General features: G+C 38.9%; 1 protein-coding gene across 1 annotated transcript in view; it reads left to right on the top strand.

The window, feature by feature from the left end:
* Positions 1–27,734, top strand: part of ADCY1 (adenylate cyclase 1) — a 158,692-nt gene extending 130,958 nt beyond the window's left edge. The window contains exons 11-20 of the mRNA XM_050891589.1: positions 566–650; positions 4,590–4,679; positions 7,585–7,841; positions 8,486–8,612; positions 18,529–18,645; positions 20,019–20,165; positions 20,538–20,636; positions 24,667–24,781; positions 26,399–26,523; positions 27,396–27,734. Coding sequence (XP_050747546.1) covers positions 566–650; positions 4,590–4,679; positions 7,585–7,841; positions 8,486–8,612; positions 18,529–18,645; positions 20,019–20,165; positions 20,538–20,636; positions 24,667–24,781; positions 26,399–26,523; positions 27,396–27,734 — 1,501 coding nt within the window. The remainder of the gene's footprint in view (positions 1–565; positions 651–4,589; positions 4,680–7,584; positions 7,842–8,485; positions 8,613–18,528; positions 18,646–20,018; positions 20,166–20,537; positions 20,637–24,666; positions 24,782–26,398; positions 26,524–27,395) is intronic.
* The last annotated feature ends 239 nt before the right edge of the window (positions 27,735–27,973 follow it).

Raw genomic sequence — 27,973 nt, 5'->3', positions numbered from 1 at the left:
AAAGAATTATTACAGCATCTTTGTGAAACCTAAGATTTTTCTAACCATTGAGGAAGACTCAAAAGGAGGGAGTTGCTCTGTTTCATTAGAAGAAGGAATCGCAGTCTGGTCTGATTTTATTTGACTTGATAAGTGACTGAGTTGACTGACCTCTGATTTCTGAATCTTTGAGAAGGAGAGATTAGAAGGGAAAAGCATCTGGTAAGGCCAAATAATTGGGTTACACAATCCACTTACAAGAGTCATCATGCTGAATATTCAACATTAGCCTACAATTAGAAAGTGTCTCTCCTGACACACCATACAGTTGAATTTCTGAGGTGCTTTGATCTCCTTGCTGAGGTCAGAGTGGGCACCATATACAAGAGCATTTACTGATTTCTCATTCTTGAGAGCAGTGCATTTCACTGTGAAATTTCCTCTGTGACGGTTAGTATTACAGCAAGGGTGAGGGGGAGATCCTCCACCATTCATCCAAAATACCATTTCAGAAGGACCCATGTGCTGTTTGTTCTCGTCTGCTATGGAGTTGCATTGCTTTACTTCTATTGTGCTTTGATCCTAGGAGTACCATAGTTCTTGTTCTCCTGGTGTTCTGCATATGCTTCCTAGTGGCTTGTATTATGTACCTACATGTCACACGAGTACAAGTAAGTGATTTAAGATTTTATGACTATTCTTCCTTTTGGTGGCTGTGCTTTGTTTGTCGTTTGGAATATGAAGCCGCCAGCTCATGCTTCACAGATTTCATAGAGTCTGAAATCTATGTGCTTTTCAAGTTCATTGCTAAGTAATGGATTAGGCACTTCAAAAACAAAGATGGTTCACCTGAAAGTAGACTTTTTACATGAGTAATCATTACAGCAGTGTAGCATTCAGTGCCATTAATGCTATGCTTTTTGGTTTTTTTGCTACGTCTTCCCTGAACACCTACCACTAGCTACTGAATCTTTCCAGTGTTCAGATAAACAGCTGCTTTAACCTGACTTTTTCTCCTTTCTGACTACGGAGCACACTAGTTCTCCCTTCCAGTTCGACTGGTATCTGGGTGTAAAGTCCTGCTAACTTCCCCTCTGTTTTCAAAACTTTTAGTGCCAAAGCAGCAGCTGTTTTGATGGTAAAGCACAATGTTTTGCACACACAACCCTTGGCCTTTTCAAAACCTTTAGTAATGATTAATTCTCCTGCATTACATTTTCACAACAGTAATGATGCAGAAGGACATTTGGTTGTTGTAGGAGAGAACTAGGTCTGCCAGATCAGAATAAAGCATCTACAGACTAATTTTCTGATGAAAGAAGTCTGTGGTGGCTTAATCTAAATTTAGTCTTTTCAGACAAATATCAGGAGAAAACACCTACACAGTTAATAAGCTTTGCTGATTAGCACACACTAATTTTTAGTTAAGAAAAAATGCCCTTGGCAGGAGGAAAGTAATTGTTTTCATGGAAACATAAATAGTATATTAGCAGAGTATCTGGTACAGAGCAGATCTTTATTTATAAACTTACACAATTATTTGGGAGTAATTTTGATGATCTCTTTTGTTTCATAAAGGCACAGTAGTTTATCATGTGTTGTTCTGTCTGTGGACGGTAGAAACACAGATGAAGCTTGTAGGAAATTGCTCCTCTTTATGCCATTTCCCGGGGGCTAGTGCAAACTTAAGGTTTGTTCCAGCTGTTTTGGCAGTCAACAGAATTTGAATTTATTCCAGGTTCCTCTAGAGATTCAGTACTTTACAGGATCAAATCCAGCATTAGAAAAATAAAGAAATATAAAAACTCAGAATATCACAGTTTGAAATTTTGGGGTGCAAATTTTTCTTCTATAATAAATAAAAGATAATGAATATTCTATGTGTAATGAATATAGAATTGTGAACCGGTCATTCCTCTATTTTAATCAGTCTTCTGCACTTATTTGCTATTTTACACTGGACAAGTGACTCAACTTCTCCATGCTTTAGCATCAAATGCCTCACTCATAAAACCACTACAGTAATGTTTTACTGTACCAGTTACCCAGCATTTTGGGGATCTGACAGTACTTATTTAGTTAATAAAAATTCCACCAATAAAAGAAAACAAAGAAAATGAAGCCCAAAATGCTATGCTATCAAAAAAGAGCAGATGCAATCTTAGAATGACCAAAAGTCAGAAGTATAAAACTTCTAAGTGTCAGTCAGAGTTTTAATTCAGACATGTCTCATACCTTACCTTTTAAAGGTTTATTTTCTTTTTTAACCCAATAGCCTAGCATGTCAACATTTAGAACATATAAGTACCACACACACAAAAATGTCTGTGCAATGTGTCAGGACACCTTGTCTTTGAATCTGCATTTTGCTTTGTCACTATTAACCATGCAGCATTATCTTTGAACTATGGGGATTGTCTCTTTAACAAGCAGTAGATAACTTATTTGGTTGCAAACTGAATTAATGAAATATATACATTTCCTTCAAACAAAATTATTATTTTGTATTTTATTTATATGGATAAGAACACACAAATTCCACCTCATGTGCATGGGATTTTGGTCTAGTTGGGTGGAAAACTTGATGGGTAAACTGTCTGAATGATCACATTCAGAGCATAGCAGTTTATGGTCATACTCTACCTGGAAGCCAGTAATAAGTGGAGTACCACAGGAGTTTATCCTGGGACCTGTCCTGTTAAACATTTTTATCAACGACCTGGAGAAGGACATGGAGTAGGTTTCAGGTGACTCAAATTTCGGGGGAACAGACAACACATTAGCAGGATGACCATTGAGGGGGACCTAGATAGGTTGGCAGGATGGGCCAACGGGAATCTTATGAAATACAGCATGGAGAAATGCAAAGTCCAGGCCCTGAGAAGGAAGAACCCCCTGCAATGACACAGGCTGGGGACTGACCAGCTCTGCAAAAATGGCCATGAGGGCCAAGGCAGACAGTACTTTTGGGCCCGTTGAGGTCCCTTCCAACCTGAACTGTATGATAGTGATGAATAAATGCAGAAATAGTCTATCTCTTTTTTTCATAGTGTAATTTTGGACACTGCTATATCCCCTCCCTTGAGACATAGCTTTTCAATGTGAGATTCTTACAATTCGAAGTATTTGTTCCACAATATGCTCACTGTTTTATTAAAGGTGATATACCTTGGGTATCCCAATATATTTTACTGATGCTGACTAATAGCTAAACTCGTTTCTGGTGTAGCCAATTAACTCAGGTCCATAACATGCTTATATAAATCTACTATTGATATTATGTTGGTTGTTTCCCACCTACATTTACATGGACTTAATCCATACTGAAGCCAGAATGTATTTGCAGATCACATATGGTTTTTATTTTTTCTGTAATTGCTGTATTCTCATGTTTCACAGCCCAGATGAAGTTGATTCACCTATAACTATCTCAAACTTTTAATTTGTGGTCACACATACAGGGAAAATGTCTCTGCATATGTGAAAGGAAGGGGAGGAGTTTCAATACATGATTTCTGTTGTGCCAAGGCCACAGAAGCCCCTCTCTGTGGGTACTTTGCTGCCTGCTGGAAGCTATGCTTTTGATGTTGATGATACCCATGAAGTGAACAGCTTTTCTTCAGGACTGGTGACCTTCATCCAAAAATTTGGTGTTTGCTTGCTCCATTTGATCTTCAGTCAAATCCAGCGTTGATAAGTCTGAGTCCCCTCCTTTTAAGGGACACAAGATTGTTCCCACTTCAAATCTGATTGTTTCCTGGAGTTGCTTCTTGCCCCTTGAAGTCACTGGAAGAAGTCCTGTGGTCTGAAAGACGTATCATGGATGCAGTAGATAATAGATGCCCCAAATATTCTTAATGCAAGGGGAAAAGAAGGAAAGCAGCTTTCCCTGAAAACAGAGTAGATCAGTAAGACCGGAACAAGCATAAGTACTAGAGCCTGACAGACTTATCCTTCCTCTCTCACCTTCTGTCACTGGCTTTGTATATGCTCACAGCAGCAAGCACTTCACGCTTCACAGTGATGGAATCAGGGTAAAAATGGAGATGAGCAAGAGATTCACAAGACACTGTCACAAGACATTTTTATTCTCTACTGCTCTTTCTGCTCTGACAAATTCAATATTTTTAATAAGTCCTGATAATTAAAACTACCCTGGCATTTAATGTGACTATTATAGCAGAAGACACAAATACCACTCCAAAATTCTATGCTACCACAGTGTGTTCTCTTGGATCACTATTTGTAGCTGATAATTTGCAAGGCAAAAGATGCTTTGAGTATTTTCCCCATGAGAACAAAATGAAATGCCATCCTAATTTATTATTTGCATTATGAGCAGACATCCTACTAACCTTTCAATGAGTTTTAATTATAGTGAGAAATAATGTATAGTAATAATAATTTCACATTTATTACCCCCAAAAATGCAATTAACATTAAAACACATGCACACAGTAATAACTGCATGCTTGTTTCATAATTTGCAGTGGAGGCAAAATTTCTGTATCCTTTATTCACTTCTTTTTATAGACTACTAAAAAATTACAACGCCACTTTAAAAAATATTTTTAAATCTTTATGTATAAATCTTTTTTTTTCTTCCTTAGTGTTTTCCAGGGTGCCTGACAATACAAATTCGTACCATTTTGTGTATTTTTATTGTGATCTTAATATACTCTGTGGCTCAAGGATGTGTGGTGAGTATTTAAATCAAGTATCACTTAATTTAGCATTCTGTTTAAAGAACAACCTAGTATGGATCCATTAAACACATACCATATTCTCGTCTGCTGAATTCCTACTCTTTTTATTATTCATAGTTGCAGAGCATGTTTCTTCAAAATTAAAGCCCTTTGCTATAATTTGAACTTTCACTGGCCTGAGTCAGGGTGTTGAATTAAGAATGGCAAAGCTATTAGCAAATTACACAGATAATAGTTAGTCAATACCTATAGAAATTTTTATATCAAACCTTAGTATCACATAGTCTGCTGATGTCATGTACTTTATAGGAAAACTATTTTTAAATGTTCAGCTTACTTACTAGTTCAATGGCTAATATTTTGTGACAGACAAGGCATGGTGTCAAACATCATTACTTATTTCTATGTGGCAACTTATAGAACATATTTCTGTGTAGTAACGGGGATATTTTTAGTGCAGGCAGATCAGAAAAGATAACGAGATCTTAAAACATGGACAGTATTGCGTAACGAGAAGAGATGCTTACACTGTGCTACTTACATGATCCATTCACATCTAATGTCTAGGAAGCTTTTCTTGTATGAAGTGAACTTGCTCAATACTTCTGAAAATTGAACTTCTTTTACTGTAGATTAGCAGCTAGTTCTCCATGGTGGACTTGAATGTCAAATGGAATTTAAACTTCCACCTAAGTATTTTGCATTTAGTTGCCTTGTCAAATTCCTAGCACTCAATTTCAGCATTTTGACTGCTAATGCCAATAAATTAAACATGTTAGGGTAGCCAAAGGAAAGAATTCACACAAAAATAGCACGCTAAACACAATTGGAAATGCTGAGGAGGCAGATGTCTCAAATCATGCCTCTGCGGGATTTAGGCAATTTGTTCTGACCAATAGGAAGACAGTGATTTCATGAGCGATTCACAGTGCTAACTGAGATGCCAAGCCCCTTATTTTGTATTTTGTGTATTCACTCGTCCCTGGACCTGCCCTGAGAACATCTACCAGGCTGATCCCCATGAACTGAATGGGCAGAGGATCCCTTGTCTGCGAATTCCAATGTCCTGAGAGGTACCAAGAATAACTGATGTTCAGACATTTCTGGGGATTCCTGAACATCAGTTGTGTGAGTAACGCAGTCGTAATAGCACGCAGACATATACGTGGTTCTTAATGTGCGTATAAGCCCAAAATGTATAGAGATGTGCAGTGCCTCCAGGCTAGCTAGCATCTCAGCAAGTTCTGTGTATCTGACTTTGGGATTGAGATGAATATTATGACAGCTGGAACCTTTGTGGATCAGCTCCCATAGATCTGACACTTACTTTGACCAAATGAAAAAAGCACCATTATTGTCACTTAAAGACGGTGAAAATGAGAAACAGACATCATGAGGTCTAAGGCAACGTTGAACATCGGTGGAAGAAGGCAGATTAGAATTCAGAAGTTCTGGCCTCCTACAAGGCAGTGATCATTCACTTACAACTTAGAATAGGTCACAAATATAACTTTATCCTTTATTGAAGCAAAAAGAGCCTGTAACCATTGAAATGTTTAGGAGAAATCTTTAATCAGTAGAAATTATAAGTTCCTACTAAGTAATGTCTCTAGAATTCTCAGCTATCAGAGGAGTTGGTTGTTGAGGTTTCACTCTTAGTTGTAGAGCAGATGGTGTTTTCCCAGATGGATTGCACATCATTTATGAAGCCCTCATGCATGCCTATGTTTTCGGATGAGTTTAGTATGAACAGCATTTTTAAGGACATTGAACAAAATCACATTAAATGGATTTTTCACTTCCCTCTTTCTCATCTCATTTCATAATGTTAGCCATTATGAGTTTAACTCACATTTTATCTGTTATGTCTCATCTTTTTAAATGACTACAACCCCCTGTAAAATACATTGCTTAATCACCTTTTAGGTTGTCAGTTATTTTACTGCATGCTATAAAATTTCATTATCAGTGGTTAGGATGAAATAAAAAGGTCTAATAACACACTTCAAAAGAGAAGCTTAAGTACAGGGCAGGGCTTATGTGGCAGTGCCTGTTAAAATCAATTTCACACTACCATCCCACTCTCTCTGTTTATGCTAACTCTTATTCTCTCCCTTCATAAGGGGTGAAGGTTGAAGTGTAATTAAAACTGGAGCTTTAGGGACTTGCACTGTTTGCCAGAAATTCCTCCCTTCCTTGGGTAACAGCTCTAAGATGTGTACATGACATTGCCTTTGGAAGAAGCAGTTAAATTTCCTCAAATATCCCATAAGAAATGCACTAATTTTTTTTTTTTGTTTCCCAGTCTAGGGAGGAAATGGAACTCCTTGGATAATTAAAGGGATCATTAAAGATGAGGCCTTGTGTTTGAATCATATGTGATAGCAGAAGTAGCTCTGAGGTGGAAAAAAGATACTATTCATGTTTAGCTTTTCAAGCAAAGATTAAAATATGTTTTATTTTATATTTGATTAATTGAAATTGATACAATTTACTTAGTCAATAAAACAAACACATTTCTTTCTGTGCTCTGTGCAAGAACCTTTCTCACCCACATGGCCACATAAAATGTTTACTAAAGTTCCTTAATTTTGCAGGAATATGTTGGCTTGAGAATCTCTTGGTTTTGAGCACTGAGAGGGAAAGTATTCAACTAAGCCCAGACTTTTATTGGTTAGCCTTACTGACATCTAATGAACAAAGAATGTCTCCCACCTGAAGCTGAGTAAAGCATTACAGGAAAAGGAGAGAGATTTTATTAGAGCAGTGAGCTGGATGGGAACTCCACAGCCATATTTTCCCAATTAGAAACAAACTACAGTCAGCCCCCATAGCAGCTGTATTTCTGGTTATTTCATATTTAACTTTCTTACCTTCTTGTCTCTCCTGTCTTTTCTAGGTTGGCTGTATGCCTTGGGTTTGGAACACCAATTCCAGCAGTTCAATAGTTATCATTTCTCCTGGTGGAACAAACAAAACAATGAATGAACTTCCATGTGACACAGCCCACTATGCTTTCCTTTCCTGTGTAGTGGGGACTCTCACCTTGGCAATATTTCTACGTGTATCTTCCTTGCCAAAAATGATTCTCCTGCTTTTTGTTACAATTTTGTACATAGTTATTCTGGAACTCAGTGGTTACAGAAAAGCAGTGGGGTAGGTATCTTGCAAAGTTAAAGCAATGGGTATTTCTGTATAGATAGTCACGACATTGACTACTCATCTGTGAATTGTCCTCTAGCATTCAGTGCTGCTTGTACTCCATAGAGGGCTATATACTCCATAGAGCATAAGAAATACCTAAGCCATCCTCTCCCCAGCAATTGTAGGATCTAGTAATATCCATCAACAGATCAGCTTTTGGGAACTAACAACTGTTGCCCCATTATTCTGTAGTTTTATGCTAACATACCTCAGCTGAACACACTGCAGTCTAATTATAATATGAAATAGAAAAATACAGTTAAAAACTTCACTTCCTTATTTCAGCAGCCCTCAACCAATTCCAATTTCATTTAAGCTTTTGAGCTTTTGAGTGGTTTTATATTTCCTAATTAAAAGCATGCACACACATTACAATAATGTGTAGCATTATAAAATCCTCAAGAAGTTGAATGTTGGTGTGATGCAGTGATCAGATTTGCTGTCACCCATCTCCCTGCCCATATGAGCCTCTTCAGAAAAGGCTAGCGATTAGGGGGTACCCACATGTTCTAAACTAAAGTTCTGGTATTAAAAATATGCAGTGTTAGGTATTAGAAAACCTGGAATAACCCTTTTACTTTCCTTTTATTTTTAAGGGGTGGCTCCTTTTATATGCGTGGCTATGAACCAATACTAGCCATTTTGCTATTTTCTTGTGCTTTGGCACTGCATTCCAGACAGGTGGACTTGAAGCTGCGTCTGGACTACCTCTGGGCTGTGCAGGTAAGTCATAGGACTTTTCTTTCTAGTATCCATGCACACAAAATAATGTCTGACTTTTTGAATTGGCTTGCAAATGCTTTCAGAACAAATTAGTTGGACTAAGACACTTCCAAAATTTTTCATGTCTGTTGGATTTTACAGAGAAAAATTATTAGAGCTTTCTTTCCACAGACCTATAAAATTAATTTGCTCTGGAGAAGTGATTTTTTTTGTTGTTTGTAGTTATTCCAGAACAGTACATCACTAATGAAGTAATATATTTATATCTAAGATGCATTATGGATAGAATTTCAAACATGGGAAATTGACTGTTAGCAATATAAACTTGAGATAAAGGAATTAAATCCATGGGGGTTTTTCATCTTATAATACAAAAAGGGGTGAAAATAAGTTGATGTTCAGGTAAAAATGATGTTCAGGTACCTAAAGGGGGCCTATAAGAAAGCTGGAGAGGGACTTTTTATGAGGACATGTAGTGATAGGACAAGGGGTAATGGCTTTAAACTGAAGGAGGGTTGATTTAGATTAGATGTAAGGAAGAAGTTCTTCACTGTGAGGGTGGTGAGGCACTGGAACAGGTTGCCCAGAGAGGTTGCGGATGCCCCATCCCTGGAAGTGTTCAAGGGCAGGTTGGATGGGGCTTTGAGCAAGCTGGTCTAGTGGAAGGTGTCCCTGGCCATGGCAGGTGTGTTGGAACTAGATGATCTTTAAGGTCCCTTCCAACCCAAACCATTCTATGATTCTGTTATTCTATAAACTGAAAAGAAGCAAATAAAACTGATAAACGGAAATACTTATACCCATATCATGCAATGAAACTGTGGAACTCTTTCCTAAGCAAGATCAGAAATATATTTAGATACCAAGTGCATGGACTTTTTTTTTTTAAATATATTTCCTAACTATCATAATCACAGCAAAACATATAGAAATTATATTAGCCATAAGCAGGGGCATCAGGAAACGTCTATCTCCTGTCATGCCTCTCAGCAGTCCTATTCCCACCTCCAAGGTGTTTCACACTGGCCCCTGAGGGAAGGAGAAAGTTGAAGAAGACATAGGTTTGTTTTGGTGGAATTTGGAAGTTGCCTTTATGATAAATCTTATACTCTTACACTCTTGTAGTTCACAGAGGTCACATCCTGTTCTCACCTACACCCTGTTAACTATGTTTTTAAGAGGACTGTATAAATCATCACAGTGCTTGCTTTTACATGTAAGATCAAGACTGGTACACATGGGTTAAACACATCCCTAGCTCTACGGTGTTACCTAGAATGGAGACTTCAGGAATGACTTAGCTCTATTATCTTCTAATCTTCAAGTTTTTCTACTTAACAGTTAAGTTCTGTTGGGATTTTTTGTTTGTCTTGATGTCCAAGACCATGTCCACCTCCTTTATGATTTAAGTTTATCTTGTTCTATAATTTCTGTGGACTCTGTGCTGTTTAACTGAGTCAACAACACGTGATCACTTCATTTAATTTTTGTCCTATGACCTGCAGTATTGATAGGTGCTGTGCCTGTCAGCCTCAGAAGTTTGTTTTGGACAAACTGATGATACTTTGCGCTTGCTGTGGTGCCAAATATAGTTTTCAGGTGGAAAAAAAAAATCCCCTGACTTTGAAACTCAGAGCAGCACATGACAAACTGTATAGTGGCTATCTTTATATGGGTTGGCACATGGTGGAGGTATGTGAGTGCCATATGATCCATGAATACGAGACTTTCTGTATGTTATTCCTAGCCATGAAATAGAGTAGCAAGCAGGAAGATACTGTTTTGCTATCCTGTGGCCTTTCAACAGGTCAAGAGTGAGTTCCAGCATCTTAAATGCTTTTCATCATTCCAGCTACTGTGACTTGCACAGTGAATTGTGCATCCCTAAGGAATGTACTGCTTAAAGAGTCTTAGTTTTAAGTTGGCTTTTAATTAGAAATCAATTAGTTTTAAAAATTCAAGTACAGGAAACCAATGGGATGCTTGCCTGCTAAAAGACAGAACTGGACAATAGTAAAGGAAGAAATATAAACTTTTTCTGTTTTCTTGGGGCCATGTTTTACAGAAATATCTAGTCGTCTACCACTATTGTTAAAACCATTGTGCACTTACTCCAAAGGACAATAAAGGGAGTTAAGACATGTGGATGCCTATCAAATTTCAGTAATGTCCAGCGGCATCTTCAGGTACCTTTTCAAAAAGTGCTTCTCATCTGAGAAGATCAAATGCCATTTTCAGATCTTTTCAATTGCAAATCAGGTACTTATGTGGTACCATCTTGTCTGTGAGATCTGCATGATAATAATCAGAAAGGAAAAAAAATCAGTGTAGGTAGAAAATTCAGAAATTAGGGATCAACATAACTACCACTCCTCGAAATCAGTATGCTGGGTAGACGCCTGGCCTCTTTGATGATCTGGGCATATACCTTTGTTCTTCTTGATTCCACATGGAAGATCTATTCCCTGTACAATAAATAATAGTGGATAACATGTTGTAAGGAATGTTGTCCTGGTTTCCACTCTGTGTATTGGTTGTAAATGATATTGAATACAAGGGCTAATTAACATAACATGCAGAAGTACCATCATGATGGATGTTACGGAAGTGCTTATGGTGCTTACCTATTCAAATAGATAAGTAAAAAAAACATTATCTTTGCACTTATTAGGCTCTTTGGCATAGAAAAATCTGAGTATTAAAAGCTTTGAGAAGATTGTTGGTTGGAAATATCTATATGTTAAAACTGCCTTTGAATAGTTAGCAAACTCCAAGATACTAATTGTTTAACAATCTTTAAGAGGAGACAAGGGTAAAAACCACGTTCCCGAGTGACAGTTTTCTCTAGCTGCTGGACTGCAGGAGCCCTGTATAAGGTGTGTTGGGTTTGTGTGGTAGGGTTTTGGTAGCGGGGGAGGGGCTACAGGGGTGGCTCCTGGGAGAAGCTGCTAGAACCTTCCCCGGCTACAAGTCGGACTCGCTTCTGGCCAAGGCTGAGCCAATCAGCGATGGTGGTAGCGCCTCTGTGATAGCATATTTAAGAAGGGGAAAGACTGCTGAAAAACCTGCAGTGGAGAGAGGAGTGGGATGTGAGAGAAACAACCATGCAGACACCGAGGTCAGTGAAGAAGGAGAGGGAGGAGGTGTGCTGGAGCAGAGATTCCCCTGCAGCCTGTGGTGAGACGGCAGGCTGTCCCCCTGCAGCCCATGGAGGTTAATGGTGGAGCAGAGATTCCCCTGCAGCCCATGGAGGACCCCATGCCACAGCAGGTGGCTGGGCCCGGAAAAGGCCATGACTGTGTGGGAAAGCCCACGCTGGAGCAGTTTGCGGAGGACTGCAGTGCATGGAAAGGACTCGCGTTGGAGAAACTCATGGAGGGCTGACTCCCGTGAGAGGGACCCCACGCTGGAGGAGGGGAAGAGTGTGAGGAGTCCTCCCCCTGAGGAGGAAGGAGCGGCAGAGACAATGTGGCACAAACTGACCGCAACCCCCATTCCCGCCCCCTGCGCTACTGGGCGGGGAGGAGGTAGAGGAATCAGGGGCAAAGCTGAGCCCAGGAAGACGGGAGGGGTAGGAGGAAGGTGTGTTTTTAAGTTATGGTTCTATTTCTCATCATCCTACTCTGATTTGATTGGTAACAAATTAGATTGATTTATTTTTTCCCCAAGTCGAGTCTGTTTTGCCTGTGACCATAATTGGTGAGTGATCCCTCCCTGTCCTTGTCTCTACTCACAAGTCTTTTATTATATTTTCTCCTCCCCATCCCACCGGGGGGGAGGAGTGAGCGAGCGGCCGCATGGTGCTTTGTTGCCAGCTGGGCCTAAACCAGGACAATGGTTAAACAGCATTCTTGGTCATGTTTCTCTACAACCGCAGTACTACTTACCATTGAATCATGTTGGCTTAACTTGGTTACATTCTTGGTAGCAGAAGTTTTAAAAAGACCACTGACTCAGTGTACAGGAACTGTGGAGATTTTCTTCTGTTTTACAGAGTGAGTGTGCTGGTTCTTTGTGCAAACAGTGAATTGCATGAACCACTGCTAGAGCTGGAGACTCACATCTCCCAGTAGCCAGCCGCTGCTGTGTGAAAGATGTGCCAACATGGTACAACAGGTATTTTTAGGAAGCTTCTCAGTTGTTGGCTTACAACTGGGAGAATTTCAGACTCAAGGGCTATTCTGGAAGCTGTAAGCACTTTGTTTGCATAATTTTAGTAAGGCTCGTTGTGGGGCTAATCCTGTAAAAATGTTCTCAGGTGGATAAAACCATTTGTGGCATAAGCTGCAATAAAAAGGATTTCATAGATAACTTTCATTTACTTCATCATGAACAACAAACAGTCTAGTTAGTACTAAGTAAATGATATTTTAAACACTGAAAGTATCCTGCAATCAATACCATTATTAAGAATATATAGACAGATGCTCAGTAGTCTATGCTAAGGTCTGAGAAAACGCATTTCCATAGATTTTGTCTGCCACATCAGGAAATAAATGTGTTTTGAGGACAAGCAGATTTCAAACAAGAAAAACTGATTTAGAAAAATGATAGTTTCAAGAAAAGTTACTCTAATTTCCATGCATCTAGGTTACATAACCAGAACAGAGACAATACAGTATGATTTATGTACATTGTGTGGAAAAAATACATTTTTCTGATTGATGATAAGTTGTTAAAACATTCATATTTGTACTTACTGTTCACACGTCAATGGTGTTACAGGTTCTTGTTGATTTTGCTAGGGTTTTTTCTGTGCCAAATTTAACCTTTCTGAATATCACAGTATTTCCAGAAAATCTGTCTTGGTTGTTTTTTTTTAACAGGCAGTGGGAGGAGAATTTCATTTTCTGCATAACATTGAGTAACTCTGTGTGCCTCATATGACAATAACTGTGAATAGCAAATATAGGAGCATTTTACTTATTTGTGACTGATAATCACTTTTGCTTATGCAAATTATTCAACAAAACTGGAAAAAAAGAATGGACAAATAAATACAAGCAATAAATTTATGAAGAAGCTAAAACTGCCAAAAAAAATGGAGTTGCTCACTCAGGATTTGTCAGGGGAGTAAAATAAGAATAATACAATGATATGACTGATTGTTGCATTCTTTAGGGAATACTAGAGTATCATTCAGCTATCTTTTCTAATCTGTGACACTTGTTAGAAATATGTATTTTACAGTCGGCAGGCAAGACTTGCCAGGTGTGCTTGCACTTCCTCTTAAAAATCTGGCCCTACAGAAGCAGTGTGATGGGTCTCTTCCCTGTGGTTTTAGTGCCACCTTCAGGTACAAAGATGATGTTTCCGCTGCACCGGTGCCCGGTTTTTTTTTAGCTGTATCTTGAAACACCGGATTTTCATGTGATAACACTTCAGTCAGTGACATTGCTACAGCATTTTTATGCTTATTAAACAGTCACCTGATAGGTCAGGTGATACAACAGCTCAGACCACTTCCTGAACAGAGGATGTGTAACCAGTTACCAGCATTGTAAAAACTGTGGGATGCTGTGTAACTTTGTAAAATGCAATAGCTGTTAATTACATTGATGTCAAAAGCCATACTACCAAAGAACATTTTAAATTTTGTCACCAGGTCCGAAACAAAAACAAAGCCTGCTTTTAAATACTGCATCTCTGCAAGTACAGTTAAGTTCTGCAAAATGACCTAGCTGCCACAAACACCAAACAGGTATAAGCAAAAAGCAGAATGTGAGAAATGATGTTCCTCATGCTTATGTATTTTCTTTCTTGTTTATTTTCACAATAATCTGCCTTGTTTTTTGAGCCAGCAGCTATTGCATAAATATCATGCTGGCAGCTTTCCTTAATTAACCGATAGGAATAGGGGCAAATAGACAAAGGTTTGGATGCTATTTAGCTGTCTGGATAGTATTTCCACCAGGAATGTAAATACCTGTGACCTGTGCTATTTTAATCTTCTTTCTCCAGCCCCAAGTACTCCTTCTCCCTTCTCAGTGTCTGTTTTGCCCGGGAAAGGGTGATGCCTACAGGTTTGTTATCTCAGCTGCTCAAAGAGTAGGCACTAGGAGTTCATGAGTCACAAGGAGGAAAGACAGTTTTCATTGCATTCTCCTGAAGGGCAGAAAGCAGGAAGCTGGAAAAAGGTCCAGAAAATATCAGTAATCGGTTCACTTCCCTTCCCATAGAGCCGTGTGATGGGATAGTTTTAGAGTCCTCACTGCTGAACATGACCAAGTCTTTTTTTACCTCATCTTCACTCCTTATCTGCCTTTGCAAGAGACACAAGGAGATCTTTCCTCTTTCCCCAGGCAGCTCCTGAGGAGTTGCATATATGAGAGCTGTCTTAGGCAGTGCAGGGTGAGAGAATGGATACTCAAACTCTATGCAGTAGTAGCAGACAAGGTACACTTCAGTTCGTATTCCAAGCAGATCACTTTAATAAAGGCAGGATGTTAGACATTTGGTATGTCTGGACGGTGTAAGTGCAGTCCATGCAGAGACTCCAGCTAGGGTACCAGCAACAATATAGAAGTATTAACCAGGTGTGTTGTCTAAGCTAATATACCTTCCTTTTCAATACAACTAAGAAGCTCAGAAGGAGTGCTATGCTAATTCCATGAATGTTCTCCTTTTAGGTCTAGGGCTAGGTCAGGCAGAGCTAACACAGCTTATTCTTCATGGCACTGCATTGCCCCACATAGGCATTGCCAGTGCAAATGTCTCCCTGAACCACAGGGAGAGAGTGCACTCCTCTCTCCCTGTTGGCTAGGAAGGGCCTGAACTGAAATAGGCCAGGGCACAATAAGCTAAGAGCACTTGACCTACATTCCCCTTGTTCTGCTGTTCGCGTAATTTGTCTCTATTTAGGGTTTGCTACCATTACCCACCATGGTATTATTCAAGGCCCTTCCATGACCTTAGTGGCTTTCATCTCATTTCTAGCAACTGAACCTTCTCAGAGTCAAAATTGTAGTTAACAGTTTTGCATCTGAAGAGGGGAAGAGACGCTTGCTAGGTGTGTTGGAAATGTAGCATTCTACTGTTGTTTCTTAGCAATGGTGACATCCATGATGCCCTTCCCTGCTCTCAGAGGATTTTGCCACCCCTTCAGTCATGACTTTGGTGGTTTGGTTTGAGCCACTAGCTCTTCACTCAAGAGCTCAGTTCTCAGCCTCTTAGTCATGGCTGTGGTCCCATCATTGTGAACGTTGTCACACCCATACCTGCACACACACAGTAGTGTCACTGGCATTTCTCTCCCAGTAGTTTCATGACTGTATCAAAGTGAGACAGAAAGGAGGAGAAAAGCCATCACATGCCTTAAAGTTCTGTCAGAATGAAACAACCAGAAAACCAACAGGCTAGAGTATCCTTTCTTATTTATTTTATGTTGATATATTAGAATTGCCTTTTATTTCTGTGTGTCAAAGGCTGGACAGAAGTCCAGCAACATGACCAAGGTCACAAGGGTCTGCTTCAGTGCTGGCAGCTTTGTCCTTGTGCTGTGACTTGCTCTGAAACCTTTGTTGTGAGTCATACACAATGGTAAGAAACACTACATATTGCTGATGAAACTTCTCAGTCATGTCTTCCAAAATGAACGCTTTGGTCCACGACTGGGCAAGGCAGAGGAATCTGATCACACATTTCCAGATCAGAAATGAACAGCAGCTGCCAGTGATTGAGCAACATCACTATCCATGCAACACGTCAAATGGATTACTCCACTTACCTACCCCTGCTTGATTACATTGACTTGTCCGGAAATCTCTACGCGCTGGCCCAAAGGTGTATTGTTCCTTAGGCTGCTATTCTGCCCCATATTATATTGAGAGCTTAACTGAGAACCTTAAACATTCCTAGGAAGAAAGTAACAAAAAAGTTCTTATTAAAAAAATAGAGGAATGGATAAGCAAGCCCAAAATGGATTTTTTATTCAGAGCATGAATTCAGTTTGCAAATCTCTTTGCTGTTGTCAGACTAAAATTTACCATATTACAGTATAATGTAAAAATGGAGTTGTAAGCTTGGTTTGGATTTTCAGCTGGAAAAAGCTTTTTATTTTTGCTATTAGAACATTTAAATTCCAACAGTCAGACTAAACGCAAGACGCCATTACAGATGTTTATAGACAACAATAAGTCAAAGACGGAGTTATACCACCAAAATAGGGGAAGGATATTTTAAGAAAACAGCATATGAAATTTCCACAGCAAAAAACGTGTCAGGAAAACAGCTCACAAACAGGAAATAGATACTTGCTTAGAATAAAACTTTCGGGTATATTTCTTGCAGAGCTTAACTGCTATTTAATGTTTGCTGATATTTCACTTATGGAATAAATTCTGATTCTTATTACGCAAATTAGAGGAGGAGCTGAGAATTTATCTCAAAAGGGAATGATTCCTGAAGAAGTTATGTTTATAAAACCAGTTATCTTTCAGCATTCTTTCTACTTGTAGAGAAATTTAAGAATACAGAAGTAAACTGCAAGGTAAAGTGGACTGTGTTATTTGAATAAAAATATTGTTTCCTAAATTTTGTCATGGAAAGCAAAAATTAGCTTCCTGGGGAAAAAAAAAATCACATGAATATTGTAAGATTATACAAAGGCAAGAGGTGACTGATTTTCTCCTACTTAGACAGGAATGGATAGTGAGAAAAGTATGTGGACTTTGTAATAGATCAGGGTAGCAAATTCTAGATACAAAAGGGAGACCGACAAAGAGCAGATTCTTCAGTGGTTTACATGATTGTAGTTTCTCAACAATGCCTGAGAATTTGGCCTTCCAGTCTTCTACTGACTGTAATTAGATAAACAAAATCATATTGGGATCATGGCAGAAGATTTGTGTTACAGTTCTGTGAGTGTGATTGAAGAGCAAAGAATAAGCTGTGATTTCTGTGAGATGAATTATATGATACTGATCAAATGCTTTCTAATTGAAATCAGAATGTGGGGCCAAAAGTTACTGTACCAACAAGGAGCAAATTCCAGAGAATTAATTTTGCAGAAGAGTCTACTAAGGACTAGGCTGGAATTTGCAAACCTAGGAGTCCCAAATGAGATCCCTAGATATTCAGTATTTTTCCAATAAGGGGTCTGATTTTTAGAATTGTTTCCTAATGCGTGACTCCCACTAACTCCTGTGAGTCAAGACACTTGTAGTAAGATACCAGTATCTTGGGTTAAGGACCTCAGCTGTGTTAACTTCTAGGCACTCTTTCTGAATGCTGTCATTCACATGAATGATAGAATTTCTGTTGCTGTTGCACACAGAAATTTCTGTGTGCAGGAACTGTATATGTTTTCATGACAAATACCAGAGTAATTAAAACCACCTCTACAAATGCTAATTATTTTTATATTAAAAAAATTTTTTTAAATTGCATATCATTCTTGAGGATGTTCAATTTTAAAACCTTTTTCTCTGTTGAAGTTACCAGGTCTGTTTCCATTTTACTGCAAAATGACATAGGTTTGCTTTAAACACTAGTGATTCTCCAGGCTTCTCTTTTTTGAAAGGTGGATCAAATACTGCTGTCACTGTCTCCACCTACCTGGGAAGTAAATGACCTCCAAGGCCAATGTGACTTAAGTGGGATTATTCTAGCTTTTTACTCTGTAAAATTATCAAGGACCTATTTAAAAGAACAGAGAACTACAGAAGACACCAATACACTTAGCTGATCAAGCCCTGAAAGTAGTCATCGGTCCAGAGACTTTAGCTTGAATTACTAAGGACTTAAAGGGATTTTGCCCCAATGTAAAAGCATGGTATAGGAGAACTGTTGCCAGTCTACTTTGCAGGCATTGTTTTGCTCAGTTTAATTTCAAAGGATGAATTAATAGAAGCTATTTGATGGCGTCAGCTAATTTTTTTCTTTTTGGAAAGGTTTTTCTTTTCCTCTATCCCCACAGGCAGAAGAAGAGAGAGATGATATGGAGAGAGTCAAGCTGGATAATAAAAGAATTCTCTTCAACCTGTTGCCAGCACATGTTGCACAGCACTTTCTTATGTCTAACCCAAGAAATATGGTAAACCAAGATAAAATGTAAATACATGGTGATGTTGTATGGGTGTGATCCTGTGTAGCTTGGGTCACCTTTGAACTGTATGTTTTCAAGAAAGGCTTGGACTTATAAAATTTCATTCATGTTAAAAGGAATAGTTTTGTAAAAACTTGTGTTCAAGAATTAGATTGGGATTATTTCTTTCACTGTAGTGTCCTCCTTCTCTGAAGAATTTTAATAAAAAGCAGGGTAAGGGAATTTTGTGTCATTGTTCTGCCTGTGTCCCCTCCCAGCTTCTTGTGCCCCTCCAGCCTTCTTGCTGGCAGGGCATGAGAAGCTGAAAAATCCTTGACTTAGTATAAACAGTACTTAGCAACAACTAAAAACAGCAGTGTGTTATCAACATTGTTCTCATACTAAATCCAAAATACAATATTATGCCAGCTACTAGGAAGAAAATTAACTCTATCCCAGCCGAAACCAGGGCAAATGTCAATGCAGCCAAGTGTCTGCATGCAAATCACTATTTTTTTTTTCAATCAATTTAGAATATTGGGATTTATCACAGTATTTCATGAGCTCAGTTTGGTTCTGAATGGTGAAGTGTGCAAACTGCCAGGCACTTCCATATGAACCACTCTAGTTCTGGAAATACGCTGCCATTACCAAACCCATCCATTTAAAGTTAAAAACAGAGAATTGTACACACACGAGGAAGACACAGTAGCTTTTAACATCAAAGGCTGCAGTGATTAAATAGATTGATTCAGGAAGCCCTTTCCAGAGTCCTTCTGGTGCAGCTGCAATACCTGCAGCACTGGAGTAGCCGTAATGGCCATGATACTGCTCTTGGGAGTTTGGATCAATGTATTTGAACCACAGAAGAGTGGTTTTACTTTCCATGAGTCCTCCGAATTCTTAAGCAGAAACCTTACCGTACAGAACAGCATTATATTGTTAATGTTGAATACAGGACTCCACAACTCGGGGAAAGACATGAAGGAGCGAGGCTGGTTTTGTGCTGCAGGGTAAAATTGTTCCATCTCCTATTTTAGTTATAAAACAAAATTGAGAAAATGCAATTATATTTCTCATACAATAAAAGTTCTACAACTGTTAAGACTTTCTACAAAATTTTTACTCACTGCTTCCATGTCTAAACAGAGAAAAAGACTAAGTTGTTTTAAATGGGTTTAATAGCTCAGATGTTAGTCTTCTTTTGTGTTTTTGAGTGGAGAGATCTTTCAACATTTTTTTAATAAAGCTGGCTTTCTGTCTACCAGAAATGATGGGTTTTGTCCTAGCTGTTGCTTAGCAGTAGAATAGATATCATAATAATGATGCCTGGTTTAAATGAATCTTTTAAAATAAAAATTCTATCTGCTCATGAACTGCAGGACCTTTATTACCAGTCATATTCACAAGTGGGAGTGATGTTTGCTTCCATCCCAAATTTCAACGATTTCTACATCGAATTGGATGGCAATAATATGGGAGTGGAATGTTTACGCCTGTTAAATGAAATTATTGCTGATTTTGATGAGGTAAGGTCTAAACACTTTGTCTTTTGACTACATCAGTTCTACCAAATTACTATCAACAGAGATTAGCTGTAGCAACTCAGCGTTTCTTGAACTGCCTAATAAAACAGTACTGTAAACTTCCTATTTAATTGTAGTTGGTGTCCACTGGGCTTCTCCAAAGTGCCCAGTTTGTGCTTTTAGGCACGTGAGTCTGGCCTCAAATTCCTTTAAGATAGGAAGAGTATTAAAATGCGAGTTAATGGTAGTTTTTTCAATGACCTCAAAGTGGGCAAGCTTAATATGGTTTAATCAACTTGCACATATTATATAATAACTATGGTTGCTTGTCTAAAAAATTATGTAATATTTAACAGTTTTATGTTTTAAACAAAGCTTATGGACAAAGAATATTATAAGGACATAGAAAAGATCAAGACAATTGGAAGTACATATATGGCAGCTGTGGGACTTGTACCTACTTCAGGAACTAAGGTAAGAAGATTTTACATGACGGTCATTTGTGGAGCCATTCTCCTTCAATTTCCAGAGGAACATCAGAAACACAACTAACTCTATGTGATTATAGATAACCAGTATTACTTCTTTACAACAATTTAAATCTGAAATTCAAAGAACAACTGTAACCTGAAAAGAAAAATTGCTATCGTAGCAGTTGCTCATGTGGCTTCATTTGGGATTTCATTGTCTGCAGCTCTGGATTCTCTGCAAATTGGCATATAAAGCTCCTAAGTCAGAGTGGTAGTGTTTTAAACCCGGTATCTCAGATGACCTCGTAAGATGCAGGGAAGGGGAGACTCTAGGTGTAATGAATTGCTGCAAAACTAACACAAGAATATTAAAATGTGATTTTATTTTTTTTTATATTGAAATCTGGGTGCAACCTAGAATCAAAACAAACAGCCTCTCCCAACCCCCATCATGGACAGGAACTTAGTGCTAAGTACATTGGTGCACTTTACCCTGGTCCCTCCAAATCAGCTCTTCTTTGTCTCTACTGCTAGCATTCTTTTTATCCCTTTAATTACTCAGCAATAAAAAAAGTCAAAGTCATTTCAAACCCACTAGTTCTGGGGCACAGTTCTTCTATATCCTCATTACTACTCTTGTGTGTGTTTCTTACTTAAAGACAAAAACTTAAGTTTGTGTCTTGGGACAGAGATTTCCTAGATTTGCATGCAGCATCTGGAAAAGCAGAAAACCCTGTGGACAGTATACTGAATAAGTTGTATACAGAGTACTATGCACATTAATATTCATATTAATAAAATTAATTTATGAAAAATTAATAATATGAGGAATATAATGAAAATTAAAGCAGTCCATGCACCTAGTCTGCCCAGAATTTCCAGACACCTCTCCCCTGTTCTGATATGCATGTACATATGTTGTAGAGGTAACACTCATGCATATGGTTTAGCATTGCAAAATAACACCAAATTAGCGGGCAAAAGCAAAAAAGACCAGAAGATGGCCTGTGAACTTTCTAGCAACAATTATCCTTGTTAAGTAAATAAAAAACAAGGCCACATTGAAATCAACTGTTAGAATCATGTTGGAGTATATCAGATGCAACTAATTTTCTGGTCTGCAGGTTATTTACAACTGATGCTTTCCTTTGTATCATTCCTAGAAATCTACACATTACAAAAAGGTATTTTTAAAACTCTGTTTATGCTGAAATGTTTGACTCCTGGGTCCTGAGACAGGCAACAAAATTGATCCTTTGAATTTTGTTTGGTGTGATCTCAGGCAAACAGGCAATGGCATACTTGTGTGTCTGCTATAAATGCTCTTTGAACTATAATGCTGAAAAGAAGTGTGTTATTGGGTAACTTGGGCAGCATATGTTCCAAAAGCTAAACATGTTTATCTCTTGTATTTTATAGTTGCTAACTGAAGGGTCAGCTGAGTTAGCCCAGTACGGAAGATACTGCTCTGAGCTTATGATAGTAATGCATTTTAAATCACTGCAGAAGGTCTTGTACAGGACTCTGCCTTTCTCTGAAATCTTGGTGCAAATTTTGATCTTTTTTGTACAGGTAGAATTTATTTAACATTCTGTATTCCAGAAAACCTAAAGATCTTGTATGAAACAGCCAAATTTTTTTACTTTAATTTGGGGTTTCAGCTCTTCTGTGATCTCTTCCCACTGCTCGTGTAATGCAAACAAGTGGAAATTATTCATATCCTCTTGTCAGTTTCCCACTAGGTCTTCAGCATGCAGCTATGTATTAGAAGTCCGATGATCCTGGGTAGCCCATCACGCACAGACGATCACTGCCAGCCATCACACAGTCCCTGGGCTGCCCTATGGAGTCATATGTGTCCACGGGGAGCCATAAGAGACTCAAGTGCTTCTGGTCTCCCCTCTGCCAGGGGTGTCCCAGCTTCATCAGAAAATCTGGCACAGCCTCTGATTGTGAGCCACCAATTTCATACTAGGATTTGCACATGAGCAGAAAGCAATGGATGGGGTTAACTGTGCTTTTAACTGAGGATATTTACACACATAAGAACCCAGTAACCTGATGAAGTTAAATATTTAAATCCCATATTTTACAGGACCGCTGTTTCTGCAGCTTGACTTCAGCAGGTGACTATAGCAAATGCACATTGCCTCTGTCAGAGTGGTTTTGCTGTGGTGCTCTGGGCAGTTTTTCCAGTAACTATTCCTCTGACGTTTAAATAAATAACTGCTTGCCAGTTGCACCATCAGGGCAGCACACAAACGAAGCTTTTTGTAGATCTTTTGCACAATATAAGTTCATTGTGTGTGTGGAGTCCTTTGAAATTATGTCTGTGATTTCACCAAGGTCCTAACTTCACCAGGGTCCTAACTTTGTGGTGTTCTTCAGTGCAGGTTCAAAAGAGTTTGCCAGTAATCCTTTTGAGAGGCATCAGTCACCTGCAGCGCATCCAGTATTTGTGACCAGTCCTCTCTCCTGCAGCCCTGAGGGGCATTGCAGGAAACTAAAGCATTCATCGGGCAGCAAGGAAATGGAAGGATAAGGAATATAAAGAAGATTAGAGGATTAAATAAAACTATCCACTCCTCCCTCCCTCCTCCAGACATTCAGTCTTCTTCTCCTTCTCTGTTGGAAGTGTAGCCATCAGCTCTTTAAACTTAATTCTTGTTCTTCCTTTGTCTTGGTGAGGCTGGAAAAGATTAGAGCTAGTTGACATTGCAAGAAGCAGAATGCCAGAGACCCAGGCAGGTAAATAAAAATACCCTTTCTAAAAATTGGGACTGGCCCAAGGATGACTTTCATAATTTTTTGTTAGCACTTTGCTCTAATTCTTGTAAATTTCCCAGCCACATGAAGGAACCCTTTCAAACTGAGCCGAATAAAGCAAATAAATGGCAACCTGTTTCTCAGGTTTCTCAGCCACTGTCAAGTACTCCATTTATAAAATCTCACTATCATGACAAGAACCCAGTGAGCTCTCATCTCATGCCAGCTGCCACAGCTTTGTTGTGCAACACCCTACTGAAGCTAGACTGCCACTGACCTTGCATTTCTTTCACCATATCCTACCTTTCGCCCACTTTCACTTTGCAAATCTGTTCAAGAATTCATATTTATTATTCAAATAAGAGCACAACATAAGAGCAACCATACTGAGTCAGGTCAAAGGTTTATTCTAGTAACCTGTCTTTAACTAGCCAACGGTAGATCCTGGGGAAGGGCATGAGTTACAGGACAAACATGCAAACCTCTCTTTTCCACTTTCTGATGATATGCTGCGTAAGAAATTCTAGAGCTACAAATAATATCTTTTTACTACTTTGTAGCAAATATTTCTTCCATGAGTTTTAACTTTCAGAATCCACAATATCCTCTGAAAATGAGTTCCACAGTTTAATTAATCTGAAGTTGTAAAAATTATTTTCTTATGTTTTGGGGTTTTTTTACAAGTTGATACTTCAGCATTTCATTTGATCCCTTCTGGTTCTTTTGCTTTAGTTCATTTAGATACGTTTTATAACAACTCACTTCAGCTTGCCTGGAAAGAAAAGAAAATAGGGGTGTTCTGCATCTCACAGGATTAAACCTAACAGGAATTTTGTCAATGGGAACAGCATGCACCCCATGGAGCTGGGAGCTAGCAAAAGCCCCAAAGGGAGAAGAGGGTAGAAACTATAGTTATTAATAATCATCAGAGAAAGCAGTTTTGTAAGAAAGCAGGTTATATTCCCTGCCACGCTCACAACAAACAACTGCAGCTCTCTAGCAACAGAACCACTTTACCATGGGAACTTTGGTTTCCATTCTACCCAGAAATCAAAAAGAAAGAGAAAAGGAAAAAAAAAAAATCAGTACTTGAGAAAATAAAGCATGTGCTGTAGCCACCATCAGAAGTTTCTTTTCACAAATAGCAAAATGGGTTAGATTCTTTTCCTAGGCCATCTAGTCTGAGCTTTTCATTGTTTTTCTCTTTGGTATTTCACCTGCCTCTCAGTACCATACAAATCTAATGTGCAATACTGTTTTGTTTCTAGGCCAAAAAATCAATTTATTCCCATCTGAGTACACTGGCAGATTTTGCAATAGAGATGTTTGACGTTCTTGATGAAATCAACTATCAGTCTTACAACGACTTTGTCCTACGAGTTGGTAAGTCACGTTTCTACAATTATCACACAAGCAGAACATTGTTATTTGTTGGCTTTCCCTGTGCTGTCTGCAAAGGATTACCTGTCCTGCACTCATGATTAAAACTGAAAAGCCTCCTTTAGCGGGAGAGTCACATCCATGTGGAAGGTCAGCAGGCTGGATGGTGAGCCATCAGTATTAAGGAATTATAATTGTGTCCAATTCCAGTGTGTTTACTTAATCTACGCACCCCTAAAAGGAAACTGCACCAATAATTTTATACAATATTATTAGTGTACCCAGTCTTGTGGCTTACACTGCTTTGCATTGCTAAATTGTTGAAAACTGGGTCTGACTGTACTTAACTATTAAGTTGCATCTGCAAAAGCTTTTTTGGCATTAAACAAATGTGATGGGAGCTTTTTGTCCACAGGTGCCACATCACCTCAAACAGTCCTGTTTTCTCCAACAAATCAAATCCTCTGGTCTTCACAACACAAACCTTCCCATGCAATCCTTTACATGTTATTACATGTCTTACCTCTTAGACTCCTTTCTCCCAGCCTTCTTAGAGAGCAAGTCCCCCTCTTCCCTTCCTTCCCTGCATCCCGCTCCTCTCCAGTGGTACTTCCACTGCTGTTCTCATTTCATTGCATATTCTAACACAGATAGTTTTCTCTAGCTTCTTTCTCTATACATTTTCATGGCTGAATTGTGAGAATGGGCTGGACAAGGGGAAAAGTGAAGTTGCTAGCAGCAGAAGATTGAGAAAGACCAAAGACATCAAGGGTAGCAATAGGAGAGTTATACATCTTTGCCCTCCTGTACATCCTAATAATTATAAACTCCAAATTCTCTTTGAACTCTGTTATAACTGGTCTTTCCAGGTTCACAAAGGAGCAGAAGACAAATATCTAGCCCCCATTTTTCTGCATAACTTGCCTGGGAAAGCCCTTGCACAGAACCTCATGCAGGGTTTAGCATCTGCAGCTCTTCAGGGAACTCAGAAGAAGGAACATCCTCTTTTATCTTCCAAACAAGATGTCAAAATCAGTCAGAAATGTAGAATCGAGCCCTCTGGTTTCCCAAAAAAGATGCTTGAGCCATTTTCATATACTCGTCTTCTTCCAGTGTCTCCCTGATCTAAGTTGTCCAGTACTGACAACCAATGTAACATGCTTCCTTTACCCCATACCTTGTGTCTTCCAGGCCACTATTTCTGTTCCAATTGGAAAACCTCCATTAAAAGGCTTTATATGAGCAACCACAGTGGAAGTTGTAGCAAACAATTAAAGATCTTTAATAGTTTGTCCTGAATTGTTCTACAGCTAAACTCTGCACTACCACTGCTTTTCTTCTTTTCTTAAAACAAACAAAAAGAGAAAATCCACAGATGAGTCAAATTTTTATGTTGTCTATCATATTGCATTTCCAGTAAGGTATCTCCGTGTATGTCTTTATTTTGTTTCTAAACCTCTTACAAATACAGAAGTCCAATTGGCATTAATTTAACATATATTATGTCCTATGACCAGAAAAATTCTAGGGCACTTGTGTTAAATCTGTTTTGCAGGATTCACGTTTCCCTTGGATAATATGCTGTAGTGTTTGAAACCAAACTCATTGTTTTGATTTTAGGTATTAATGTCGGGCCAGTAGTGGCTGGAGTCATTGGAGCCAGAAGACCACAGTATGATATCTGGGGGAACACTGTAAATGTTGCCAGCCGGATGGATAGTACTGGGGTGCAGGGGAAAATTCAGGTGAGTGCATTCTGAGACAATTTTGCAAACTTTACATACCTCCTGTTTTATATGTGGTTAGATTTTCAAGACCACTTAGAAAAAATAGCCTCACTTGATCTTGTGGTTCTTATGAAAAGGGCAACATTCTCCAGGTGATTCAAGTGTTAGAGGTATAGTTGTTTTCCATTATATACGCTTCACTACTTGGAGGCAGCGAAATCCTCAAATAACTCATTTCCCATCGGAAGAAATGGAGTCCTCTGCTGCATTGCACACAGTTGGAGGCAAGCCTGGGAATGCCAACACTGCATGGGCCAGTCCTTGTGCTGTAGGAATTCTGGCTGAATAAGGACTACAAGGAAAGGATCTATGTCCATTTGCATCCTGGTGCATTTTATGTAGCTTTAAAAATTCCTTGGATACTTTGGATCGGAGAGGCTACTCAGACAGAGAATGTTGTTTTACTAGAGCTTGGCTAGAAGCTATGCTGCACCTCTCAAAATCTCAATGAACTCTTGCAGTCCTGTATCCAAAATACCTGTCTAGTCTCCAGGGATCAAAAGTTCTTCTGGAGTAAATTAATGTCACTGGAACTGATCCAGCTTACAACAGTGGAAAATTTGGTTACATATTTCTGTTGGACGGAGCTTAATCTGGCTGTGTAATTATTCAGCTCAAGACCAGAAGTTCTACTTCTCAGATTCCAGTTTGGTCAGTGATTTTTAATTCCTTAAGAAAATTCTAAGTGAGTCTGAGAGCAGCAGTAGGTGCTAATTGATTCTGCTTATGAGTATTTTGTGACAGAGAAGTAAAATGGAGAGGGTTCAGCTGTTCTAGGATTAACCTTATATGAACAGGAAAAGCTAATAGTTCTTTTTTTCTGTCTTCAGGTGACAGAAGAAGTTCAGCGGATATTAAAAAGGTGCAGTTACGAATTCATGTGCAGGGGTAAAGTCAGTGTAAAGGGAAAAGGCGAAATGTTGACCTATTTCCTGGAAGGAAAGGCCGATGGAAATAATTCACAAACACGGTCTTTAAACTTAGAGCGGAAAATGTACCCTTACGGGAGAGCAAACATTCAAACAAAACTGGGCACCAGCTGTCCGTCTGTGTCCTCAGTTGCTAGCTTTACTGTAAAAGCTGGGCTTGGATCAGGTCAAGCATCTGCCACTCACACAAATCAAACACTGCATTATCTTCCTTCTGTGCCAGCTGTGAAGGAGGCATAGAGCAAAGGACGTTTGGTTGTGCCATTTGCAGTGAACTTGGAGAGCAATGATTGCCTGAATTTTTACCAAGAGATCAGAGGTCATAGGCCATGGCATTAACCAAGGACCACTACAACACAACCAAAGAGAACTTGGGGACTGTGTAACGAACTCTTGGGGTGGAACATATAAGGGCTAGCAATTCTGTTAGGAAAAGTCAAAAACTGATTTTCTGCAAATGAGGAATATTTTCTTGGCAT

Source organism: Gymnogyps californianus, chromosome 2 (genome assembly GCF_018139145.2).
Source record: "Gymnogyps californianus isolate 813 chromosome 2, ASM1813914v2, whole genome shotgun sequence".
Classification (NCBI taxonomy): Eukaryota; Metazoa; Chordata; class Aves; order Accipitriformes; family Cathartidae; genus Gymnogyps; species Gymnogyps californianus.
The sequence above is the reverse complement of the archived record's forward strand: the minus strand, read 5'-3'. Positions and strand labels throughout refer to the sequence as shown.